This window comes from Epinephelus fuscoguttatus, linkage group LG5 (genome assembly GCF_011397635.1).
Source record: "Epinephelus fuscoguttatus linkage group LG5, E.fuscoguttatus.final_Chr_v1".
NCBI lineage: Eukaryota > Metazoa > Chordata > Actinopteri > Perciformes > Serranidae > Epinephelus > Epinephelus fuscoguttatus.
Window position 1 is genome coordinate 26,738,048 of NC_064756.1, and position 24,546 is coordinate 26,762,593.

The 24,546-nt window shown below is 42.8% G+C and overlaps 1 protein-coding gene across 3 annotated transcripts in view; it reads right to left on the minus strand.

Moving 5' to 3' along the window:
* plch1 (phospholipase C, eta 1) overlaps positions 1–24,546 on the minus strand; it is a 97,096-nt gene that overhangs the window by 58,373 nt on the left and 14,177 nt on the right. Inside the window, exon 1 of one of the 3 annotated variants that reach the window (XM_049576859.1) lies at positions 22,333–22,781. The exons of the other annotated variants lie outside the window; for them this stretch is intronic. Coding sequence (XP_049432816.1) covers positions 22,333–22,375 — 43 coding nt within the window. The 5' untranslated portion in view covers positions 22,376–22,781. Of the gene's footprint in view, positions 1–22,332; positions 22,782–24,546 lie in introns of those variants that run through there. 3 annotated transcript variants of the gene reach the window in all.

The following is a 24,546-nucleotide window of genomic DNA, read 5'->3' on the forward strand; positions in this document are numbered from 1 at the left end:
CCTTCAGTCTACAGCCCCATCTTCAAAATTATCATTTTTACTATTTTTCACCAGACTGAGCCATTTTCTCATGCTCACCCAGAGGGGCAAATGCATGCTTCTTTCCTAGTGTCCATTATGTTGTATTATGGAGCGCTGCAGGCAAAACGTATGCAAGTAAAATGATCTGCAAATTTCGGTTTTATGTGCTTGGATTTTGAGATTTTAAAAATTCTCTACAGAATCAGTGTCCTTGCTTCTCTGGATTATCCACAAACTTCACTGTCAACAGTTTGCATCAGTACTTTTACTTCAGGAGTCCCAATTAAGTCTGTCCAGTGGAGGTTTGTGGGTCATCCAGAGTAACCGGGACACAGATTTTAGACTGAAATGATGCTGTTGAATTGAACATTAGTTGCACATTTTAATTCAAAACTATCTGTAGGCCTAAATACCACTGGAGGTGAGTGAGAAATTGATTTGTTTTTTGTCATTTGGGTGATTTGGGTGCAGTTGTTACTGCATCGTGACTGTTTTAAATACTGTAGTAATTACAGACATCTTTGCCCCATCAGCTTCAACACCAGCTCATCCAGGTGCTGATTGCAAGCCGGTGCTTGACATTTTCGCATAGAGCGCAGCTAATGACAGCTCACCTTCTGTTCCTGCAATGCATTAATGTACTTCAGCATATAGTATGTATGTGCATCATATATACAGAGGAGAGAACTCAATTTCTTGCAGTCATCCACAGGCGAGGACTCAAAGACACTTGAAACGAAGAGAAGAAGGAAAATAATGGTAGAGTGCTCTGAGGAGGAGAACAGAGGGACTGGATTGATGGTGAGAAGTGACTTTGTGTTTGATTGCTTGACTGCCTGGCACTGTCCAGCATCGAAAAAGGATAAAAGACAAAACTTCAAACTTTTTACTTTTTTTGACAGCTGGTGGCAGGGGCACAGACGGGGATGACAGCAGAGAGACGGCGGGATTTCCATCCTCATTAGTGTGTGCATGCAAGTGTGTGTGTGTGTGTAAATGTGTTTGGTTTGTTATGTGTGTGCCTGCACCGCAGCACATATTTTCAGTGCATACGATAATTTGTCTTTACAGTGAATGAAGAGATTAAAAAACAAAATCGTTAACAGATCATGTGGATATTTGTTTGTAATAAATTTATAGAATCCAGGACCTTGGCTGTGAAGATGAAGAACAATATTTTACTTTTTTTTCACATGCACAAAGGCTACGTTCATACTGCAGGCAGAAGAGGCCCAAATCTGATTTTTTTATGCTCATATGTGACTCAGATCTCCTTTTTCATAACAGTGTAAGAATAATAATCATAGAATTTTTATTTGTATAGCACATATCTAAACAAGGTTATAAAGTACTTCACAAAGTGCATGAAAATAAGCCAACAATAACAATACAATATATATATATTTTTAAAAAAAGTTAAGAGCTGAGAAAAATTGTGTGCTCAGAGGCAAAAATAGAATAAAAGGAAATAAAACACAAAAGTTACAAATCATTAAGTACAAATCAGGCATTAAAAGGGAAAGCTTTTCTATCAAAATATGTTTTAGGCAATGATTTAAAATGTAATGCTCCAGCCAGCCTCATCTCCGTCACCTTTAGTTATGAACCTCAATCTAGGGACACTGGAAACAGTACAATCACATGGAATCTGATCTTTTCAATGATTTCGGCCACTTCCAAATGTGGTCTTAAATCAGATACAGATCTGATCTTTTGCAATGTGACTTCAGTCGGAACAGTCAAATTCCTGGTACTTTTACAAGGTGGGTCACCTGAACTGAGTGCCTTGTCATGAGAGTCTTATGGAGAGGTGCTGAAAGGTGTATTCAAAAGTAGCACCTGACATCCTGAATTCTGGATAAAATCTGTTTCAGTAAAGCCATTCACATCACAATCCCACCCGTCCTGGTTCGGACTCCACATCCACACACACCTCCACACAGAAGTAACAGCCACTGCTCCACAAAAAGCCATCATTAAAACTTGGCTCTCTTTCTGCTCATCCTCATCCTCATTATCATCTGCTCACAAATTCACTGACTTCCACTGCACATCAACTTATAAATTAAAGTGTTTAGTTCAGTAGCTTCCATGTTCACTTCCATATGACAGCATTCTGCTTGTGACATCTTTGTTATTGTTCTTTTGCATATGGGGGTCAGTTCAGGTCCATGACCAGTTCACACTAAAATCAGACATTAGTCACATTTAAAAAATAATGAAAACACCCAAACAGAAAAAAAATCTAACACTTTCCGAAGTTGTCACATTTTTGTTGCTTTTTTTTTTGGACTGGTTTTTATCTTACCTTAGAGGACGTGATTTTAGTGTTTCTCCTGGGAATTTTAGCTCATAAAATGTTTAAATCTCATGTGGTGTCCCCCAGGGGTCAGTTTTAGGTCCGTTATTGTTTAATCTGTACATGTCGCCCCTGGGTCAAATTCAGGAAACACAATGTTTGCTACCATAATTATGCTAATGACACACAGCTGTATATTTCCCTGTCCCCCGATAACCTGAGCCCTATAGACACGCTTGCAGAGTGTATCAAGGATATAAATACCTGGATGTCATGAAATTTTCTACAATTAAACAATGATAAAATGGAAATCATGGTTATCAGGGCGAAAGCACACAGACAGGAAATATCTTTTAAATTGTCAGAATTGGCTCTGGAAAATGTTATACAGGTCAGAAACCTTGGTGTCATCATTGATTCTGACCTCACCTTCCAGAGCCACATTAGCAGCATTGTCAAAACTGGTTCTTATCATTTAAAAAATATTAATAAGTTTAGGAGCTTTTTATCCCAGGATGACGCTGAAAGACTCGTCCATGCTTTATCTCCAGTCAGCCAGTCTACTGTAACGCACTGCTCACTGGAATACCTAAAAAGCATCTTGATCGACTGCAGCTACTCCAGAATGCAGCTGCTAGAGTTTTAATGAGAAAAAGAAAATACAACCACATAACACCTGTGTTGAGGTCATTACACTGGCTCCTGGTAAATTTTAGAATTGGATTTTAAAATTTTAATTCTGGTTTTTAAGGACCTACATGGGCTAGCACCTCAATATGTGTCTGACATGCTTGTGAGCTATGAACCAAGTCGACCCCTCAGGTCATCTAGAACAGGCCGTCTGGCTATTCCCCGGATCTCCATGAAAATTGGTGAGGCTGCTTTTGAAAGAAGACAATGCATGTAACAGGCAGAACTTGACATAGTGTCCCAGAACGTCAACAACCAATGAGGCCGTGGTACCTTGCACGTCAAATCTGGACATGGAAAGTCCATGACCAAACTTCAATATGTAACAGGGTTGGAGTGAGATTGTGTTGGACAAGTGCTAACAAGTGCCAACGGTGGACGACACACCACCACAAAACTAGGGCAGCAGATGCTAACTGACGGTAAGACATTGACCGACAGCTGACCGTCAGCTTGGTGTGTCGGGGGCCTTACACATCAGTTTAGTTTGACGTTAACTTCTGAGAGCAGTTAATAGCCTGATACCACTGCATCAAAATATCAGGGACACTTTCTTACTTCTTTAATTTCAAATAGTTAAGGTTAAGTCTGATAACCTGCTGTCATCCATCATTTCTCTAATAACATTTTTGCCAGTCACAATGGGGGAAAAAAGGCTCTCCAGCAATTATGGCATTGATGTCAAGCAAGAACCACTATATGCTGTGCTGATATAGTTACAACAAAAACTCCTTCAATAGAGCTGTCATCTTTACAGCCTTCACTCAAGAGCTTCTAGAGTTCAGGGGCTTTCTTAAGGACACTTCAGTTGGTCGGATGCTTGTCAAGGGCAGACTCTCCTTGTATGAGGCAATATCCAAGAGGCACATCCTTTGATTCTTTGCTGGTGCTGAATAATAATAATCTGTACTGAAAGATGAGAATGTGCACTGCTTGTTCATTCCCAATTCTTTATATCCTACATAGACATGACTCGATCAGAGATGGTCTTCTTCAGGTAAAAACATTTAAACATTAACACGCACATACATAATAAACCACTAACACAGACTGCAGAGGCTTACACTGATCTGGGACATAACACCAGGACACACTACTGCTTTCAACTAAAGGAAGATTAAGTTATTTGTCGACAACTCAATGTGTGCAATCCAAAACTGCCCAAAAAGGAGGTAAGTACTACAAGGAATCACACACCTCTTTGATCTTTAATCCCTCAATGTGATGTGAATCTTTTACGACGCAAACTTTAAAACAGCAGGAAGACTGAAAGCTACGGAGCCAAAGTCCCCAAAGGTGATTTTTTTTTTTTTTTTTTTTTTTTTTTTGGTGCACAGAGGTTAATTACCTTGTGGGAACAAGTTATTAACTTGTTGGAGGAAAGTAATTTTTTATGGAGACAAGTTGATTAGCTTCTGGAAACAAGATATTATATTGTTGGAACAGGTTAATTACCTTGTGGGAACGAACAGAAATTTCATTAATGAAAACTATGTCAAACATTTTTTGTAATAATCCCTTTTCCACGACAAAGACGTGACATTAACAAGCTAAAAATAATAAGACGCGAAAAGAACAGAATGATGAATTATTTTACAAAATGTGTGAGAAAATATCTTTAAACTGGGAGGCCGAGAGTGATTGTGCCTCTAATGCCGTATGAGCAGTATGAGATAGAAATGCCAACCAGCTGCAAACTCAAGTAAAAAGTTGCTGCCAGAATGTTTCGCTAGCTTGCAACACACTCCCACTGGAGCAGCATCAGTCGTCAGCTGTAATTTGAGCTGTAAATAAGTAAATGACAGTAAATAAGCAGCTGCAGGGGTCTGACTGTTGACGGTGGAGCTGATGAATGGATTTGTGGATTTTGTTAGCTGGTCGCAGAGGTGGCTGTTAGCAGCTACCTCCACTAGTTAGCTGCTGAACAACAGCAGAGTAAGCAGCCGCCATCTACTAGTCTTTTCATTTGCCGATCCCTGCAGGACTCCACTCAAATCTGGACTGCATGGAGAGGGTTTATGGTTTGTTTGCTGTTTGACAGGCAGGTAGGAGGCTCAATTATCTGATTGTAGTGCTGTAAACAAACAGCTGAGTTTTGTCTGACAGAAAGTCCAGTTTAAGCCCCTGACTCTGTGAGAGGACAAACCTTCAGACTAACATGTTGCAGCTTTAGAAAGAATTTAGGATGAATATGTTATTTTTCTGCTTCTCAACAGTGAAATCGATAAATCAGAGTTCACAGTGAATCTGGCTTTTCAAATGCTGACCGGTACGTATGTGCTTGTAAGTTATCCTCTAAACCTGTCAAAAACTGTGCTGTACCTTTTGGGACTTTAAGGGCTCTGTAAAAAGAAAAACAGCACACATCTTAGTTTGTGTCTGTACATTTGTCAGAAACTCCAGTCTTAATCCTCAACCCATTATCTAGCTAATAGCATTTGGCTCTGCTCAGGGTTTCCATGGCACATTTTCAATGATTTTGATCAATAAAGAAGATAAACTCTGCAGCATATTCGCAATTCACAGTAGTTCCCCAGGATACCACTAATCCTAATAAACTGATCCTGGTTGAGACGTTAGGTATATGTATCCTACCACTAATTGTATAAATACCTAGAATCACAGACGTTATTTTCTGCATCAAAACCGTGTTAGAAAACAAGCATGGAAAATCTGACAGAGCTTAATGACTCAAAGTCTTCAGGGTTTAAACTTACAAACTCTGGCAATCTATTAGCCCCTCGGAAATGACAGCAATTACAAAATATTTAAAAGTTGTAGGACATTTTTAATCTTCTTTCCTTCAAGGTCTCACAGCCGCACTTATATGTACACAGAAATATTAGAAAGCATTTTCTGAGACGATGTGGGTGATTATCTTCAAAGACAAGTGAAGCCAAACCTCTCATGGATCCAAAACACATATTCAAGCATACTTATCAGAACACATGGCGAGCAGCAGAGTACTCTTTAACAGGCTCTCTGTCCCGAGGACAGGCTAAGCAATGACACAAATTCTGTTCTCGACATTCAATGACTTCGTAAATGCTCCCTCCAGGGACGGCATTATACACAAACACACGCAGGCATAAACACATGGCCCTGAGCCCTGAGTGTTATCTCCCAAGGTGCATGACAAATGCATCATGAATTCAGGTCACACAATCTGCCATGTTGATACCACAACAGAGTATGCCGAAAGAGAGACAATGCGACCATGTAAATAATAGAGCAAACTCAGGTTCTAAATCCTACCGGATCTTTCCTCTAACGCTCTTGGTTTACCAAGATCCGTCTACACCTGGGCATCCAGAGACACAACAGCTCATGGTCGAGGTAAACCAAAAGTCTGTTAGGGGATTCAGATACCTGCTATTTTCAGCAATTCAATGGCAGTAGGAGGAGGTTTATTCTAAGCAATCTGGTAGGATTAGGTTTCAGCGAATATTATTCTAATAAAGCAAGGAATCTTTACGCCCTTACAGAGATTGTGCTGATAGGGTCACTATGAAGTCCCTTCTTCATGCCACCTTTGCATTTACACAGAACCAAACAACAGTAACACCATGCCTCTCCAGTGTGGGATTTTATATTGCACGCCAGCATCGTGGAATCAAAAGAGGCATGACGGTTGTGACATGTAACAACTGTGTCAGCCTCTAGTGTGACATATAACGTATGCATCGGCAGAGCTTTATAAACAAAAACAAGCAAGCGTAACATGGTATTAACAATCTTTTACTATCCCTGTTATATGGCAGCTGATCCCATCCTCTGCTCATAGGGTAAGGAGCTCCCAGGCCTCATTGTTTTCCCCATTTGCAGACATTTTCAGCTGCTATTGTTCTTCTTTGAGTTAGCTGCTAATTGCTATGCGCAACTTTGTAAATCTCCCATGGTGGATCACACATGTTACATTATCAAAACATCACACCCATGCCACCCATGATCGCATCCTGTTGGCTGTCCCATTCATACAGACATTGTTTTGGTGCTGTTACTACTTCCACTGCCAGTTTAAAGGTGATACAACACCATTCTGTGATTGCCCCTTTTATACATAACAGCAAGGCGGCATCATGGTGTGAAATTCCCACCTTGAAGAGAGTAAAAGGGGCATCTGTTTGTGCACGTGAAAGTTCTCAATGAAGCGTTCATTTGATGTAACTCACACTTGGCTTGGCAGGCATATTGCTGGGAATCCAAGGATGTACACTGTCCAATTTGGTGTGATTTTGACACGCTACACATTTAATATTTAGAGAAACACAGGAACAACGCTCTGTGGTACTGTGCAACAGCTGGGGCAGGGCTTGAGGGCTCTGAGAGACATGCTCTCAGAGAGTCTACCATGTCTATTTCAATGTAAGTATGGAGTCTCCGTTGCTCGCCACGGTACATTCAACAACAAATGAAGAAAGAGAGACAGGAAAATTTCAAGCATTTCGAGCATCAGTGATGTAACTTTCAGAATGAATACTTTTGCTAACAGACCCAAGGAAAGGCACGGTTCTGCAGAGATGAGCAGCATGTCGTCCACGGCTCATAGACCTTTTTCACAGCAGACATGGTGACTTGTCATAGTAGGAAAAGCACAGGTGAAATTGATAACATGAACAATGGTGCAGCTCCATTAAGTGTCCCAGTGTGCTATTCAAGTGAGACAGCATGCACAAAGGGCCTCCCCTGAGTGGAATGCAGTACCGCTATGCTTTTCCTGCTAAGATGTGTCAAAATGTCTGCTGTGTACTAATGTTCAATGCTCAACCAAATACTAAAACTATTAACTATTGAATAGCAAAACTATTAACACCACACAGTGACAGTCCTGTATTTGAATTTTAACTTAAAGTGAAGAGTGAAAGAGAGGCGTTATCAGCACAGTGTACTAATATGTACTCAACGTCTGTTCATATTGGACCTGCGTCTGAAACTTTCTGTATCGGAAGAGTTGTATTGACCATTCAAATTTGAGCGACAGTTTGTGTGGAGAGGCGGAGCACATTCCATGTCCCCAGACCCAGTCTGTGACATAGGGGTAAGCATGCCTGGGTGCCCACCCCTGCCTGCTGCCCAGCACACAATGCACTTGGCCTCGATGCCAGTCCCTGCAGGTGGTGAGCCCAAAGGGTGGTGGCTCCATGTTTTCGGGCTGAGGCCAACCGGGTCCCTAGGTCCAAGGCCCAGCCACCAGACACTCGCTGGCAATCTCCCCCCCAGGTCTGGCTCCAGAGAGGGGGGGGGGTCTGGTGTCCCCATACCGAGCAAGGTACTCTGTCTCCGAATGTGCCGTTTCATCGTGGCCTTCTTGAATTACTTGGGACCACTGTGGTCCCATTCCCTTGGGAGACCTTACCAGGGGCTATTAGCCCCGAACAACACAGCTCCCAGGATCACAAGGACACGCAAACCCCTCCACCATGTTAAAGGAGCTATATGTAAGAAATATTAAGCAAATAGTCATAAAATCCTCCTAATATGTCACAGAGACTAAGGAATAATGTTCATATAACATACTGATCTCAACGACAACAATAGTACAGCCAGAATATTCGCATTTTAAAAAAAAAAAATTTACGGTCCGCAAATCATGTTTATGTTTTGAATTTGTGTTTTGGCCTGTTGCGCCACCCACCGCCGTCTACCAGTCACGCAGTCAGTAGAGTCTCAGCATCAGTTAAAGTTACGACTGAGCTACAGCAGCACGGCAAGCAGCATTAGCAGTGTCCCGGTACATAGCATTAGCAGCCGGCTCCTCACGAGCTGTATCCCGGCAGCAGCGTTAGCAGCAGAGAAGCCGGACTTGCTCGAATGGTCCGCTGAAAAACCGAAGATCAAGGACGCGGCGACGTGGCCCTGCCACGGCAGCCGCCCGTGGGCAAACAAATCAGTCTCCAGCGTGCCGCTGTCCAGCAACCTTGAATCTGTAGGGGAGGGGGGGCGGACACGACTCGCGGCAGTATTTTGAATTTGAGTGCAGTAACCGTTTTGGCCACATTCTTACATAAAGCGCCTTTAAGGTGGTGATTCTTGGAGGGGTAGGAGCATCAGCTCTTCTCTGAGCTCCTTCACATCTAAAGGGTTCAGTTGAGGTGGTTTGGGCATCTGATCATGATGCCTCCTGATGCCTCCCATTGGAGGTGTTCCAAGCACGTCCCACTGGTATGAGGTCCCAGGGCAGACCCAGACTGGAGGGATTACATATCTCGTCTGGCCTGGGAACACGTTGGGGTCCCCCAGGAGGAGCTGGAAAGCGTCGCTGGGGAGTGGGACATCTGGAATGCTTTGCTCAGCCTGCTGCCCCCGTGACCCGACTTTGGATAAGCAGTTGAAAATGGATAGATGGATGGATGGCCAACACATTGGATGAAATGCAATCGCAGAACCCATCAGCTATCATCTGACAATGTTTTAGCTCTTTATCAACTTTTTTTTTTTTTTTTCAATTTATCTGCATTCATAGGCAGATATCTGCTTAAAGAGATTAGCCGAAACGATTGCACAGAAGGGGAGTGTTGGTCCAGATATCCCCTGGCTACACTGAATTTACGTGGGCCGTTGCCCCACTACACTTATCGTCGCCAGACCGATAGCCAATGGATTCTGAGACTGGGTAATGGGTTATAGTTAAAGTTCCACATATATTACATCAAGATTTAAGTTAACTTTTGCTCTTAACTCATTTATCATACAAATTATTTTATCATTTATTACACTGTAGGAATCAACGAGCGAGTACCAGCTAGTGTTGTGACAACTCTTGAAAGCTGCTGAAAATAATGGGACTCTGAAGACACAGAGAGACTCTGGGAAAAGAACTAATCAGAAACAATAAAATGGGCCGTTCTGCATTATTTATTTCACATAGCCACTTCTGAAATTCACAGCTTCATTAAAGACAGTGTTCAATGGGGGTCACTGTCAAATGTGGGTTTACTGCAGTATTGATCACATCCGCAGTCTGTGCTCCAGTCAACAGCCATGTTCTCCTGGGATCTTTGATCTCACACCATTTCAGGCGACAAAATCCATGACTCAGACTAGACAAGCTTATAGCAACACTTCTCGAATTCTTAGATATGTAGCTTCGTAAATCAAGCCCAAAGTGAACAAACATTTTTCACCATCACCAGAGAGTACATGCCCATTCTCCCACAATCCCCTCGGAGTGAATACATATATATATATATATATAACAGTGTTTCTCTGGGAGGCAGTCAGATATATTTCACAAAAAAAAGCTAAAAGGGAATACAGAAGTCGGCTTTTTTTTCATCCAGCTAAACAGCCATTGTGAGGCAGCTCTCCAGGAATAGAGAACTGACATGTACAGGTATCAGTTCATCATCTGATTGTCTGTTTCTTTGTGTCAAGCCAAAGAACTCCCTGTTGTTGGTTCTCTACCATTTTTTCCTGTTTCCTCCAGTCGTCTATCTATCCCTGTTAGTCCTTGACATTTCTGCAGGCTCCCTCCAGTCACTTTACTCTCTATCAGCAATGATAAGGACCATAAAGAGTCAAACCTCAAACTCAGTACGGCTGAAGATTGCGAAGCAAGAGACCGGAGGAGAAGAGGTGGCAGAGGTGCCAGGAGAGGGGAGCTGGCTCGTAATCAAAGATGAGAACTGATGTAAATGGCTCTCAAAAGAGCAGTGATGGCTGAATCAAAGGATCAGTGTCCTTTACATCTTCACTCCCATCTCTGGTCCTATTTTCCCTAAAGGAGTAATGCTTAAACCACTTGAGCATGAGGTTTTAAACGTACAGTTTAGTTCAAACTTGCAATTCAAGTATCCATCTTGTTGGACATCGTTTAAAAAATGAATTCATGTCCTCATAACCCCACCTGGCATTTACATCCAGGCCATCAATCTTCATGCTTTGCTATCTGTAGCTACAGTATCTGTATCTGATTCAAAAAGACAACTCCACCCAACTGTAAAAAAAATGATTTTCAGCTAGGGAGAAGAATAAAAAATATGTAAAGCATCTTTTTGGCTTTCATTTATTCGCTCTGTGCGTGTGCATTCACTGGTTTGTGTTTGTCTTCATGTGCATGTGCGTGTGTGTGTGTGTGTGTGTGTGCATGTGCTAAAACTCATCATCTCTGTCGGCACAGAGCAGAGAGAGCAGATCAAAGCTTTGTCTTGCCACACAGGCCCAGGCAATTCAAATATATTTTAATAGGGTAGGTGATAGAGACGTCTCTGTGATAACCTGATGAACAAAGCCTGCCCTCACTTGGATCCATACAATGAAGGTCAGGCCAGGACAGCAAACAGCAGCATCCACAGCACTTTTCAATCATCATTTTCAGTTTTAACTGTCATTTTTAATCACAACATGATAAGAGATTCCTCTCAGTCATCCCTTTAGCCTCATTTCTACAAGTTTACATCAGTTAAGGATAATATTCTGATCCCTGAACAGCTCTGCATTAGAACATAAAGTGTGATGACTCCAACAGACCACAGTCCAAAGATTTATCATAAATTATTCATCACTCCATACATTCATATTCAGCAGCATCTGCCTGAATCTTCATGCACTATTCATGTCACATAAGGCACCACCATCCGGACTGGCCAAGCCAGTCTGACTGTTGATCAAACACAACAAGCACGGCAATCAAACCCAAATAAAACTGTCTGAATGGAGGCATGGTGTCATAATTCTTCACTCGCTGCTCTGTTAGCTCTCATGACCTGAAGGTTTGTTTTGTGTTCTGAAATTTAATCAAGATGTGGTTCAGTTTTTGGTTGACTGACTGTCCACAGGACAAATATGAATGACATTTGCACATAATTACTGCCATGATGAGCGGTACAACGCACAGAAACCAACACACAGACAAGACAAATCTCTTGCATGTAATGAGCAACAACTCATTACGGCGAGCTATACAGGTTCAAAGTTATGGTAGCAGAAAGTGAGCAGTTTGATCATCCTGGGGGTATTCTGATACATAAACATGAGCTCCTGCTCTTTTCCTGTGCTATAAATAGCACCAGCAAGCAATATGTTCAATATGCAATATGTTTGTACACACACACACACACACACACACACACACACACACACACACACACACACAACCTGCACAGAAGGAAAACATAGGGATGGGATTATTTTATTCAAGACATATCAATTTAAGTGTTGAGAGGTAGAAAATTCAGTGGGGAAAAAAGACAAACTTAATGTTTGTTAGTTTTATTGGGTTTCCTTCTCTGAGGCACACTGATTTACAGTGTCTAGACACACACACAGACTTACCAATTTGTATAAGCCTGCATTTCTGTGGTACAGCCAGGGTGCCCCCAATATGGTAGACGTTACGCGCCAGGAGAGTCGCGACAGTTAACACAGCCGATTTTTCAGCAGGAGCATAAATAAAGGATCGTACTTTCTGAGCAGATGTTGCATTTGGATCATAACAAATTTCCTCCATTTTCTCTGCAGAAAGTAAGGATCTAGTAGTAGTCCTCCTTTGCCCAGTCCCAGTGTGCAACATTCTCCACCTGTAGCTAAAACCTTGATAACAAAAAAAGAAAAAACACTTGGTTTTCCTCACATCAAACTTGACAGGCGCTCCAGGCTCGCTTCAAACAGAAAGCCTCCACACAACAAACAAGCACACCAAAACTCCTGCCGTTCATCCTCCTGTGTACTCCCGTGATCTGTGGCAGCACCTTAAACTGACAGCCCTCTCTCTGAAAACACGTTTCCACCTTTCTCCTGGTCATCTGTTTTCCACTCCCACTTCCTGCTCCCCCAATCCGCCTCTCTTTGATGTTTACAGGTCTTTCAGTAGATGTGCTGCTGTGTCAGTGCCAACATGCTACCCTGATGCACGGACTTAGATCCAGCATGTGTGTAGATTACGGAGCGATTATAAAGAGTCAGGAAGGAGAGTGCAGCAGATGTGTGTCTCTGCATATCAGACGGGTTCATAGGGTCACCCAGTGGAATATGAGGATAAGAATGATGACATAATGTTCATGATAATGCACTACTAAAAGTATGATTTAATGGGTTGACGTGTGTGTGTGTGTGTGTGTGTGTGTGTGTGTGTGCGCGCGCGCGCACGCACGCGCATCTGTCCATCTGATACAGGCTTTGCCCTCCTGAGGGGGAAGCCCTCACTACACTTTGTGCACTGACCTTTTTATGTACTGCATCATCAAATCAGGGAAACCCTGTTCTTTTGCAGCAACAGAATACCAGAAAAACAGAGGATATGATTTGACTTTGATGGAAAACCTATGGAGGATGCAAAAGCAAATGCATGCAAAATCTCTAGGTGCAAACACAGATAGTCAAATTTAACAATTTCAGCAATCAGGCACAGCTGGACCCAACATGGAATATATAACCAGTGATAGGGATATAGGATCAACAGGTGAAGGCAGGGCAATCAGTGGGGCGACATATATACAGCCTGTCCACTGTCTCTGCATTGTAGGTAACTGTCTTGTATTTTAAGGAGCAGTTTGTGGGATTTAGGACAATGCCGTGGCATCTAGTGGTGAGGATCGCCAAATTTCTTCCAGTTAGGATTCCTTCAGTGTTCATTGTTCAGAAGGTTTATACCAGGAGCTAAATTATCAGCAGAGGTCTCTTCCTCTCCAGAACAAACCGACCAGAGGATTAAAACTGGTAAATACACTGAATAAAGCAGTTTGGTAATATAAATCAGTGTGTCTCCAATGCTGTTTGGTTCATCTGAGCTGGCGCAACTTTGCACCTACTAATGTGCGCGCACCTTTTTTTCTCTAACAACTTGAGATCCAGATGTTCAAGAGGTTTTTACCTGAAGCTAAATTATCCGCAGATATCGTTCCAGAAAATGGACCTGGTGATTTAAACCAGTAAAAACACTGAATAAAGCAGTTTAAAAAATGTGCTGCTTGTCGTAGAGCAGCTGCTAACTACAGTGGCCGATGCAAAAATACAAATTGCCCTATATAGAGCCAGTTTGTCCATTCTGGGCTTCTGCAGAAACATTGCAGTGCAATATGGTAATCTTCCTGGATGAGGACCAGCCTCCTGTGTGGATATAATCAGCTCATATTAAGATGGCGAAAACACAACAATTATTATTTTCAGCTGCTTATACACTATAAAACATACTCATTATGTTATATTCCATTTCTGCCATCATATATTCTCTTCAATCCTACACACTGGAGCTTTAACAATGTCTGGTTCTATAATTAACTTTATTTAAAATCTTTAATAATGTCAGAAAAATCTACTAAACTAGAAAAAAAATCAAATCGAGTTTTCAGATTAGCGGAGCAGGCAGCATGATTTCTAATATCACTGCACCGGTGCACATTTAAGATGATAAACCCCAAATGACACCTCATGTAATCTCATAATATCTTCTTCATTTAGTCCTTTGGGGTTACATCATCCCAGTCTGCACCCTGTTTCACTGTTCCTCTCAGGACATTCATGAGCTTATGAAATTAAATTAGTCAAGTGCATAGCTTCAGCTTGATGACTTCGGGATAAATGTGAGGGGAAATCAGGCTGCGCCATGGAGGGATAAAAGCCAGCAGCACATTTGTGACAGCGCTGAGCTTGAGCCTTGGCAAAATCATATGTCCCTCACCTGCTTCACCAGTGTAATGGCCAGCAAAATGACCACTGGGTGGTCATATTCACCCAAGCATTATAATCATACATAACGGACAAATAATGAAGTGACATTTACTCATTTTGTCTGTCTGTTTGTTTCTGTTCAGGGTCGTGGAGGCTTGGAGCCGTTGCCAGTATGCATTAAAGGTGGAGGGGCCAGCCTGAATCAGTTGTCAGTCAGGGATAACACAGATAGACAGACACTCACATTCATACCAGTGGGACAGCTGGAGTGTCTAATCCACCTGATGTGTGTCATTGGAAGGAAACACAAGGGAAACCTGCATGAATGCAGAGATAACATGCAGACTGCACAGGGAGGAGTGGAGCTAAACACTAAGCCACATTGTTATTAATTTGGCAAATCTTTGGTTTAATGAAAAAAGAAAACAGAGAGCGTGCATATCCAAAAATTGGAAACAAAGGCAAGAACTGTGATTCTGATAATATGTGGTTACATTCAGGCTGGTGCATGGAAAATCATGAAACCGTCGCACTGCAAACAGCAAAAGGAACACAAACAAAACACACATACAGAAATCTCTCATGTCAATGAAATAACCATTATGGTTCTAAATTGGGCACAAGTACAAAAGTGCTCTTGAAGGATATGGTCACTTACATGATGAAGCCAATTAAACCTCTACTACTCCACCCCCATTTTGTAGCAAAAACACCTAAAATGACATACTCAAATTAAAATGACTGTAGCTTCTGAACCGCTCTGACTACATGCATGAGAACCTACCTCAGAAACACTCTAGGTGATACAGAGACAGAGTAATCGGCCTCTGAAGTCAGTAAAAAGTTGAAGATTTTGCCTAAAATAACATAAAAAATGTTTTTCAGGATGAATAACTGTCCGTGGCTTCATCTGAGCAGGTAAATGACACTGTGGGGCTGTAGGCACACTATCAATGAACACTCACTTCAAATCTGAAGAAGACTGCACAAAGTATGACTATTCTGGGGCGTCGGAGGCTTGGTGGTGGAGCGGGCGCCCCATGTGCGGGGATGTTGCCGCGGTGGCCTGGGCTCGACTCCGGCCTGTGGCTCTTTGCTGCATGTCACTCCCTCTCTCTCTCCCCCTTTCACACTTGTCTGTCCTATCCATTAAAGGCTAAAAATGCCCCCAAAAAATATCGGCGGAGCTCCAAATGACAAGTCAGTCACTCGGCTTCAAAACAGTACTATCAGTGATCAAACAACACTCAGCCAGCTTCAAACATTGTACCTTATTGAAATCAGGTGTGATTATGATAGCTGATGTTGTTTATGACACAGAAACACCATAAAATATCACCAAATAGTTTTAATCCCACTTTCTAGACGGTATATCTCAGTCAAAAATAGTGGTAGGAGTGAGACTCTTACCTTTTATAAACCAGCTAAGTCATCGCTAACAGCTCCGCATAAGATCGCGAGTCATCCTTTAACTTTTCCCGTCAAAAAACTGAATCCGGCAATACCAAACATCACATGGTTTGATGACGTAGTGCGCCTGGGAGATACCATTTAACAGAGGAGGAGGGGGGCGAGGACGTCGGCGTCCTGGCAGAATTGGAGAGGTTAAAAAAATTCCACAAGTTCTTTAACCTAGATGACTCTAACGGTTGTTTATAACTTCCGTCCAAGGTCATCCATTCAAGCCTTTTCTGATGTGGCACACCAATCAGCAGGACATTGTCAGTGGCTTCCAAAACTACTATGCTCATGTTGGGGAAAATTTGCAGTCATTGTTAAAGTAAACTAACTTTTTAGGGTTTAGTGCACTGAGTTAACATCATGCTACTGCTAATTCTGCAGTCACAAGAGTTTACTTGTATGATAAATGTAAACAGGGGCATCCCTGTGGTTTGGGGGTTAAAGCTACACTTTAGCAAGAATGACCAAAAGTTATGTTTTGGCTCAGACCAAGACCTACCACAGGCGGTCCCAGAGGCCCTCTTGAAATTGAAGGAATTATTGTTATTATTTACATTATTATTACGATTTTTATTTGAAGTCTTTGAACGCATTTTTGGGTTATTTGTGATGTTTCAAAACTCACAAAACTATGCACACTTGTCAAAATTAGTGAAAATAGATATCTTTATGGGTTTGAAGTTTGGGCATTGCAAATTGGCTCAGTAGTGCCTCCTAACAGTTTTCAAAGTAAAAGCCCTGACCTTTAACTTTCACATAGAGAAACAAAATTTGGTATGCATACGTACCATGCTACAAAAAAGGTCTCTTGGTGCAATACTCTAAACCCAACAGGAAGTCAGCCATTTTAAATTTACTGTGCAATTTTTGAACATTTTTGGCCATTTTCAGGGGTCGTACTTAAACAAACTCCTCCTACAGATTTGGTCCAGTCAACTTCAAATTTGGTCTGCCCCATCTAAAGACCTTACACATGATAAGTTGTTTATAACTGTCGCTATATCATGACAGTAATACAGTAGGCAATTTTTTTAAAGATATTTTTTTGGCCATTTTGCCTTTATTGGACAGGACAGGTGAGCGTGAAGGGGGAGAGAGAGAGGGGGATGACATGCAGCAAAGGGCCACAGGATTCCAGCCCGGGCCGCTGCGGCAACAGCCTTGTACATGGGGCGCCTGCTCTGCCACTAAGCCACCAATGCCCCATAGGCAAATATTTTATGAAGAAAACTGTGTTCCTCTGTCTCCTCATAGTGCTCCTAATGGTATTCGCAAGAATCACTAAAACAACCAATAAATCATACTGTCAAATATAAATCAAGAGTCAGTTAGTGCATTGCCTGTTTTTCGCCACACGTTTTCAGAAATGATTTAGTGTACTGTTTCGAAAATGAGAATGTTTGTGATCCAGCCACCATCAAAAACCAAAGCCAGCCACCAAAACAAAACAAACGTTCTCATTTTACAGACAAACTATAGACAATGCAGTTACAGAATCTTGTGTCACATTTAATTTGCAAAACTAACTAATGTGATATCTCACAAATTAGCGTCCCACGAATAGTGTCATCATATTACGTACTTAGCATAAAATTATGCACTTAACGTAAATTTACTTAGGTTTAGAAAAGAAACATGCTGATGATGTTCCTTAAAATAACTTAAAGTTACCTTGAGCCCCTTTTACACTGCACAAAAAACCCTGCTAACACATGCAAACCTCTGGTTTTTAATGTAATGGGAAATGTTACAATCAGCATTCACACCTGCGTCAAGGAACTCTGCAGCAGTCACAGGTATTTATCAGCTTTAGCTCTTATCAGTATTGACAACACCCAGGTTAACGCACTAATTATAGCCCCTACACCAGCAAGATGCAATGACACACCAACACAAAATACCATCCATCTTCTCCCGAGCAGCGCTCAAGCATCAATCCAAATTGGTCTGCACCGAATTTGAAAGAGAGACTGGAAAGGTAAGAGATTTATAGATAAGTACCACTAGTCTCTATACAGACTCTACATTCAGTGAATGTAGAGTCTGTAGGCAAACCCCAGAGATTTTGCCTCCGGAAGAAGAGCGGAAGAGCCCTGGTTTCTGGTTGTAGGCTGTATGTAGTCCGTGTGATATTAACCAATCACGTTTGAGCCGGCTGCAGTTGTTGTCAGATTAAACGGTCCGTGTGGTGAACTAACGAGACGGAACATAATTTGTGTCACTGCAAACTCTGAATCCATCGCAGTGGTTCAGCATATTTACTTATGTATAAACGGAAGTCGGAAACGGAAATTCGCCTCCTCCACCCAAATCAAACCGGAATGCCAAAAAATCGGGGGTTTGCCCCCAGAGGCTGTATCGCCGTCTGCCAGAAGTCAGACACCGAATACAGCTGATGGGTTCCGAGAATGAGTAACCACCATAAGGTTTTCATAGGCCTCCATGCTGCTTTCTTCTGTTTACTAACCTGTTTTCTGGCCTGTCTGTAACATTGAATGTAACACACCAGAAAACACACACACACATACACACACAGAGTCTGCTGCAGAGACGTGTACACAGCTCTGCTCTACTGGCAATGGGAGAGGAGTCTATGGCCTATTTCTTCTGCCTTCTTATGCTGACCTCCATCAACACATTGGTCAGTTCAAATAAACACAAGAAATTTGTGCTTTAGATAAAGGATCAGCGCTCAGTGAATAACCTCTTAAGCTCTATGATATTGGGGTCATCAGGTGGGAACCTTCTTTCACCAGTGTTTTGTCTAGTTGGTCCCATGACACCTCCAGGAGGCTAGACAGTGATCTCTGGCATCCCAGAGACACTCCCATAATGCCCAGTCTCACTGCTCCCCGCACTAACCCAACAACCTCCTTTACCTCACTTACACTTCTCAGCCCAAACAGCACTGCCACCTTCAGCAAACCCAGGCTCCAGCTCATATTATTGCACGTGATAACAAATCACCTGCTCATGATTGCAAGGGATATATGCAAAATGTGGCTCATTACTTTTCACAGGTGTACGTACAAACAGTACATGAAATCAGCCTGAACTTTTCCTCTAGCACCACCATGAGGTCGACTTTTTAGTTCTTTATTCAAACATCTTGACAAATGTTGAATGTTTTGCTGTGAAATCTGGTACAAACATCAGGGGTTCATCATGTTAACTTTGATCTGTGGACTTCTCATCTTGTGCTATCATCTGGTAAAAATTTCATTTTGTCCAATACTTTGATGTTCAACCTGCAAAACTAATATTCGCATCAACCTCAGCTGTGCTTTCTGTTTAGCGCTAATCCAGAAAAGTTTGCATGGTTAAACTCCAAACCGACACAGATGAGGACAGCCCAAAAAGTTGGGTTTCAGGGTTTGTTTGTTTTTCTCATTTTCATGTTTTAGGTTTTCCTTCTAATTCCTGCCTACTAGTGCTCACACACTGCACTGAGGCTGATAAACAGCTGCTGCTGACTAGCAGTAACAACTGTTAATTCCTGATGATGAAAATGGCAGCTTATCATTGGCAATGTTTCCGCATTATTTTAACGCCTCGCATTCTACAAATGCTGGGTGGGTCTAGACTATTCACACCGAAGGGGACAAGCTGACATGTAAATACCTTTTAAAGCAAACTAATTACACAAAACCTGCATGGAAGAAGTCAAAAATATTTGGGTTAACCCTCTTATTAGGGACATAAAAGGTGAGGAAACACAGGGAAATGATGAGCAAAAAGAGGGAAAACTCACTCACTTCGCCTAATTAAGAGTGCTCAAGGCAGTGCTCCAACCGCCAGTACTACAAATGGATTCCCAGGTCCCCCCGGGGTGCAGAGTGTAGAGCGGCACCGGAACAGGAAAAAAAAAAAAACAACAACTGCAGCATGATAATGCATTCACCAAAGATGCTACAGGGGGCTCCCCGAGTGGAGGAGTTCAGCAACAACATCAAAGGAGTATGTGTGTGTGTGAGTGTGTTGGGGGGGCGGGGGTTGTTACAGGGTATGTATTGATGTTCCTGCAATGTTAAAGCTTCTTCTTTCCTCCTCCCTAAGCCAGGCTGGATGACTGTGGGTAGATTGAGATGCAGTATATTTGGCAGCAGAGCCAGACTGCCATGCAAAACTGTCTGATCTCAACTGCTTCACATGTTGGAGTGAAGCTGCACTATTGCCGCTGTCCTGGTGCCTCATTTCAGGACACACCGGAAGCCTAAAAGTGTTGTCTAACGTGACTAAAAGGACCGAGCCTCTAGGTATTAACTGCTGAGGGGATGGAGGCAAATGAAATAAAAGCCCGTGGTTAAGGATAATTTGCTTTCTATTTCTCACCCAGACACAGGTACAGAGCTGCAGCTTCAGACAGATGATAGCCTCCCAGAAGGTCTCAAAAGCTGATGTTTCACACTCACATCCAATATGCTTGATTCAAGACCAAATGTGATGTGCCAGCGGCTAAGTCAACATGCAGCCAGATAGACTCATTATCAGTGAAATTCTATGTAAATGCAAATTATGGTGCTTCAGGATCACGTGGGAAGGGCAAAGATGGATGTCAGTAGCTCCCTGGATGTCAGAGGTGTGAAGCTGGTTACTTAATAGTGTTAAATGTGACACAATTATTTGGCAAAACTGGATACAACATGTGAAAAAGAGGAAGGAGAGGGGAGGTAGGGCTAGGTGTTGTTTCAAAATGTCAACACAATACAGTTTCAGTAGCAGTATCAAAATGATACCAAGGAGGAGAGGAGAGGAGAGGAGAGGAGAGGAGAACTTATTCTGACAAATTTGACAAAGTTTGACATGAGATTTAAATCAGGAACGACTTGATCCGACGTGCCTGCGTTTGGTATTTGACAGCTTTCAATACTCATGTTCACAGACACATTTCAGTTGGTACCAGTGATGAAGTATTTAACAGAGGGGGCTGAAAATAAGAATTGGTGTTTAAAAAGAGGGAAAGAGCTGAGAGGATGAGAGTGTGTTCATCCCCTGGCGTCTGTTAGCTGTTTCTCTGCCCTGGAGCGACAAAAAGGAAGAGGCAGAGACAAAACAGGGGGGAGCATGCTGAGATTCATCATCATCAGCACAGGAGAGACACATGAGGAAAAACACATTTTACATGGAAAAGCCATTTCCTCCATGTGGAGGAGATTAGCAGCCATGCATGCGCCTCCAAACCCTTCTCCTTGCATCATTTTCTCTCTTCTCCTCTCTCAGCGAGGGTGGCGTGGTGCCATGCAAGTCTTCTCAGCACAAGTGTTGACAAAATGAATGAGGAGGAAGCCCTCTTGGCCATTGAGGAAAACAGGGGCCACACTCTCACACCCCAATGAAAGAAAAACATGCGCTGCAGGGGTGAGGACTGACAGCTTGACACATCCTGCTTTCTAAGTGCCAGGGATGCGCCATATTTTTGACAGCGTACGGGAGAGAGCAAAGGGGTCGCTCTAATAGCCCGGGGACTGCTGGGACTTCAATTTTGCCATCAAAGCTCAACCCAAAGCTCTGTCACTGCGTGTAGCGCTCAGCGCTCCCCGTCTGGGTTTCAAGGGGCTCCTGTTTCTGCTGAAGCCATTGGCAAAACAATCCACCTCTGGCATGTGGTAATGCTATGTGGTCTGTCAGTTTCTCTGGCATCTTTACACCAAGGCACTGCAGTGACAGAAGCCATAAACTTCTCATGGATTTCTGTGAACAGTATGGAGGATGCAGGATTGTGAAAGCATGTGACACATTCACACCTATGTGTTGCTGTATGGACGAGAGCAGAGCAAGTCTTGTCAAGTTAATAAATTAAGAGGTTTTTCTGCCCCCTAGTGACAAAAGCAAAGGGCCATTTTCAGCACCGGGGACAGTTTCTGCTGCCCCACTGCTGCCTTTAATCAAGAGCTCTCATATGAATTCAAAAAATCTGACATCAGTTTAAAAATCCCCATAGAAACAATCGACAGAGTGACTGCTTGTAATTAATTCTAATGTTTTGCACCCACAATTCTGACAGACATTATTATTGCACAAATATTCCCTCGCCTAAATTGGCAGCCTTCAATTAAGATTCCTTTCTCAGTGCTTGTAGAAGCGAGGGTGATGACATTTCTTCACCACAACAAGCGCAATGGAGAAATTACGCATGGGCTTCTAGCAATGTTGGCTTTAGACATCCAAAGGAATGCGTGCACCACACAGACTGTTCCTCTCTATATGAGACTGAGAGATAAAATAACCAGAAAGCTTGATAAATGATCACTCACCCTTCTCCAGACTGAGATTTCTGCAAACTTCAAGTTCTGCCATTTAGGACTGGAGTTCTCACAAGGTCCCTCCATGCGTTTTGGACATCATGTTTTTATTTCCTAATTGTGGCGGTTCGAAAAACCATCAAAACATGTCTGACTAGTCCATTTCTCCATGATGATTGGACGTTCACACGGAACGCGCCATGATGATGAAGTGTCACTTTTGTGTCCAAAAAAAAAAAACGAGCCCGGAAACAAACTGCACCTCAGTATGTGCCTCTCCCGGCACGGTCTGCGGAGTGGCTTCACAAACCATCAAAGCTCTCACATCCACAGCCGCTGCTGCTGCGCGCACATCCTCTCCTCTCAACAGGCACAACACAGAGGCAAAAACGATAAGCCGATTTCTCACACGCTCGTTGGACCGACGGAGAGTAGTTGTTAATAAGCAAGAGCTTAACACTGGCGTGGAGTGAGCAAGAGTGAATGATAGCGCACAGAACAGTGGCTCAGCTGGCAGAGTTGGACATTGTGGACATTTCATCAGCTTTGCCTGACAGTCTGGTGTTTGGAGACAGTTTGAATTCCCCACCAAACAGCTCCTGTCACATCCGTTTGTTTTTGCGCACCTAACGTTATTCCTCGGTTTGTATCTGGAGAGACACAGTCACCATTGCGCAGGGATGCCAGCGCTGTGACCCACTTAACGCTCTCCGTGTGTGTCTCCTTTTAGGTGTGAATGGCTCCTCAGAGATGAAGCAGGAAACAGGCTTCATGAAACATGAGGGATGCGCCAACAGTGCGCGCACACAGGGGCTCTGAGAGCAAGTTACAGTATGTGTAAACATGCATTATATGCTTTTCAATTGTGTGTGTGTGTGTGTGTGTGTGTGTGTGTGTGTGTGTTGAGTCAATTCCCTAATGAACGTTTGGTCAATCTAGAGTTCCCAGATTAGTCTTGCTCATTGGTCCACATTAAAGCCATTTAATTTAGGTTTGCAGGAGACAATTATGGAGTGACCAAGCACACACACACACGCACGCACACACACACACACACACACACAGCAAACACACACATGCCCGCACACAATTGTGTTCAGACACTGTGAGACAGAGCCAGAGGTTACCAAATCGATTAGTGCTGTCTGCAGGAACCAAAAGACATGTCTGACCACCAGTGTGTCCCACCAAGTTCAACGCTGCACGTCTTGTCCTCGTGCACGCCATGCATTAGCAGGTACACAAGGTTTTCCAGTGATTGCATACTTTGATTTAAGTTGTAAACCTTTTTTCTTCCACACCTGCCTGATCACACACAGTCCCCCTCCCTCCTCCCCTCACACACCCTTCTCACACTGATTTATGTACCATGGCCAAATGAAAACCATCAGCCACTCTGTCTTTCACAAAAGACTGGAAATAAGTGGGAGGAAGGGAAATGGAGGCAGAGCAAAGCAAAGTCATGTGGAAAATAATCCAGGAAAGAAAAGACAGAAGCATTTGTTTTCAGAATGGTTCAGACTGACAGGAAAGGGCAAACTGTCAAGGACATGAGGGGGTGATTACAGACAGAGATCAACAGGATCTGAAGTTTAGTTAAGACACAACAATACTTAGACTTTTTGTTCTGATTCTCCTCCCTTTATCCCTCTTAAAAACTTAACAGCAGCTTCAACATAATAACTTTAAGCGACAAGATTAGTATCAGAATATGTTATCTTGCAAGAAATGGATTGGAGGAGGTGGAGGGGTGGTGCAAGCTGGCTTTTCCGGGGAATGTATGAAAATGTATTTGCGTTTCATGCTCAGTGAGCTATTCATTTTTCACTTGAACAACATTAATTACCCACAAGGTCTGGAAGAAGAGTCACTTTGGCTTGGAGAAACATATTTACAAAGGGAGATAATCTGTGAAATTCCTATAAATGTGGTAAAATCCTTATTTCTCAGCCTGACCGGAGGTGAAAGAGACACTTGTGTGCATTCTGTCCATCAATCAATCCATCATCCACAGCAGAGTACTGAAGCAGTCAAGCCTGTTTTCTACTACAGTTCGCTGACAAGCAGAAAGAACACACTTGTACGGTATATAACACACGGTCTGCAGGGGTGGGATGTGGATGTGGGCTGTAGTAAGTCAAGGTGAGGCTTTAAGTGGCCTGTCTGCTGTAGGTGTGACAGCCACGGACGCAGACAGAGATCAGAGATTTGTTATGGATTTGTCTG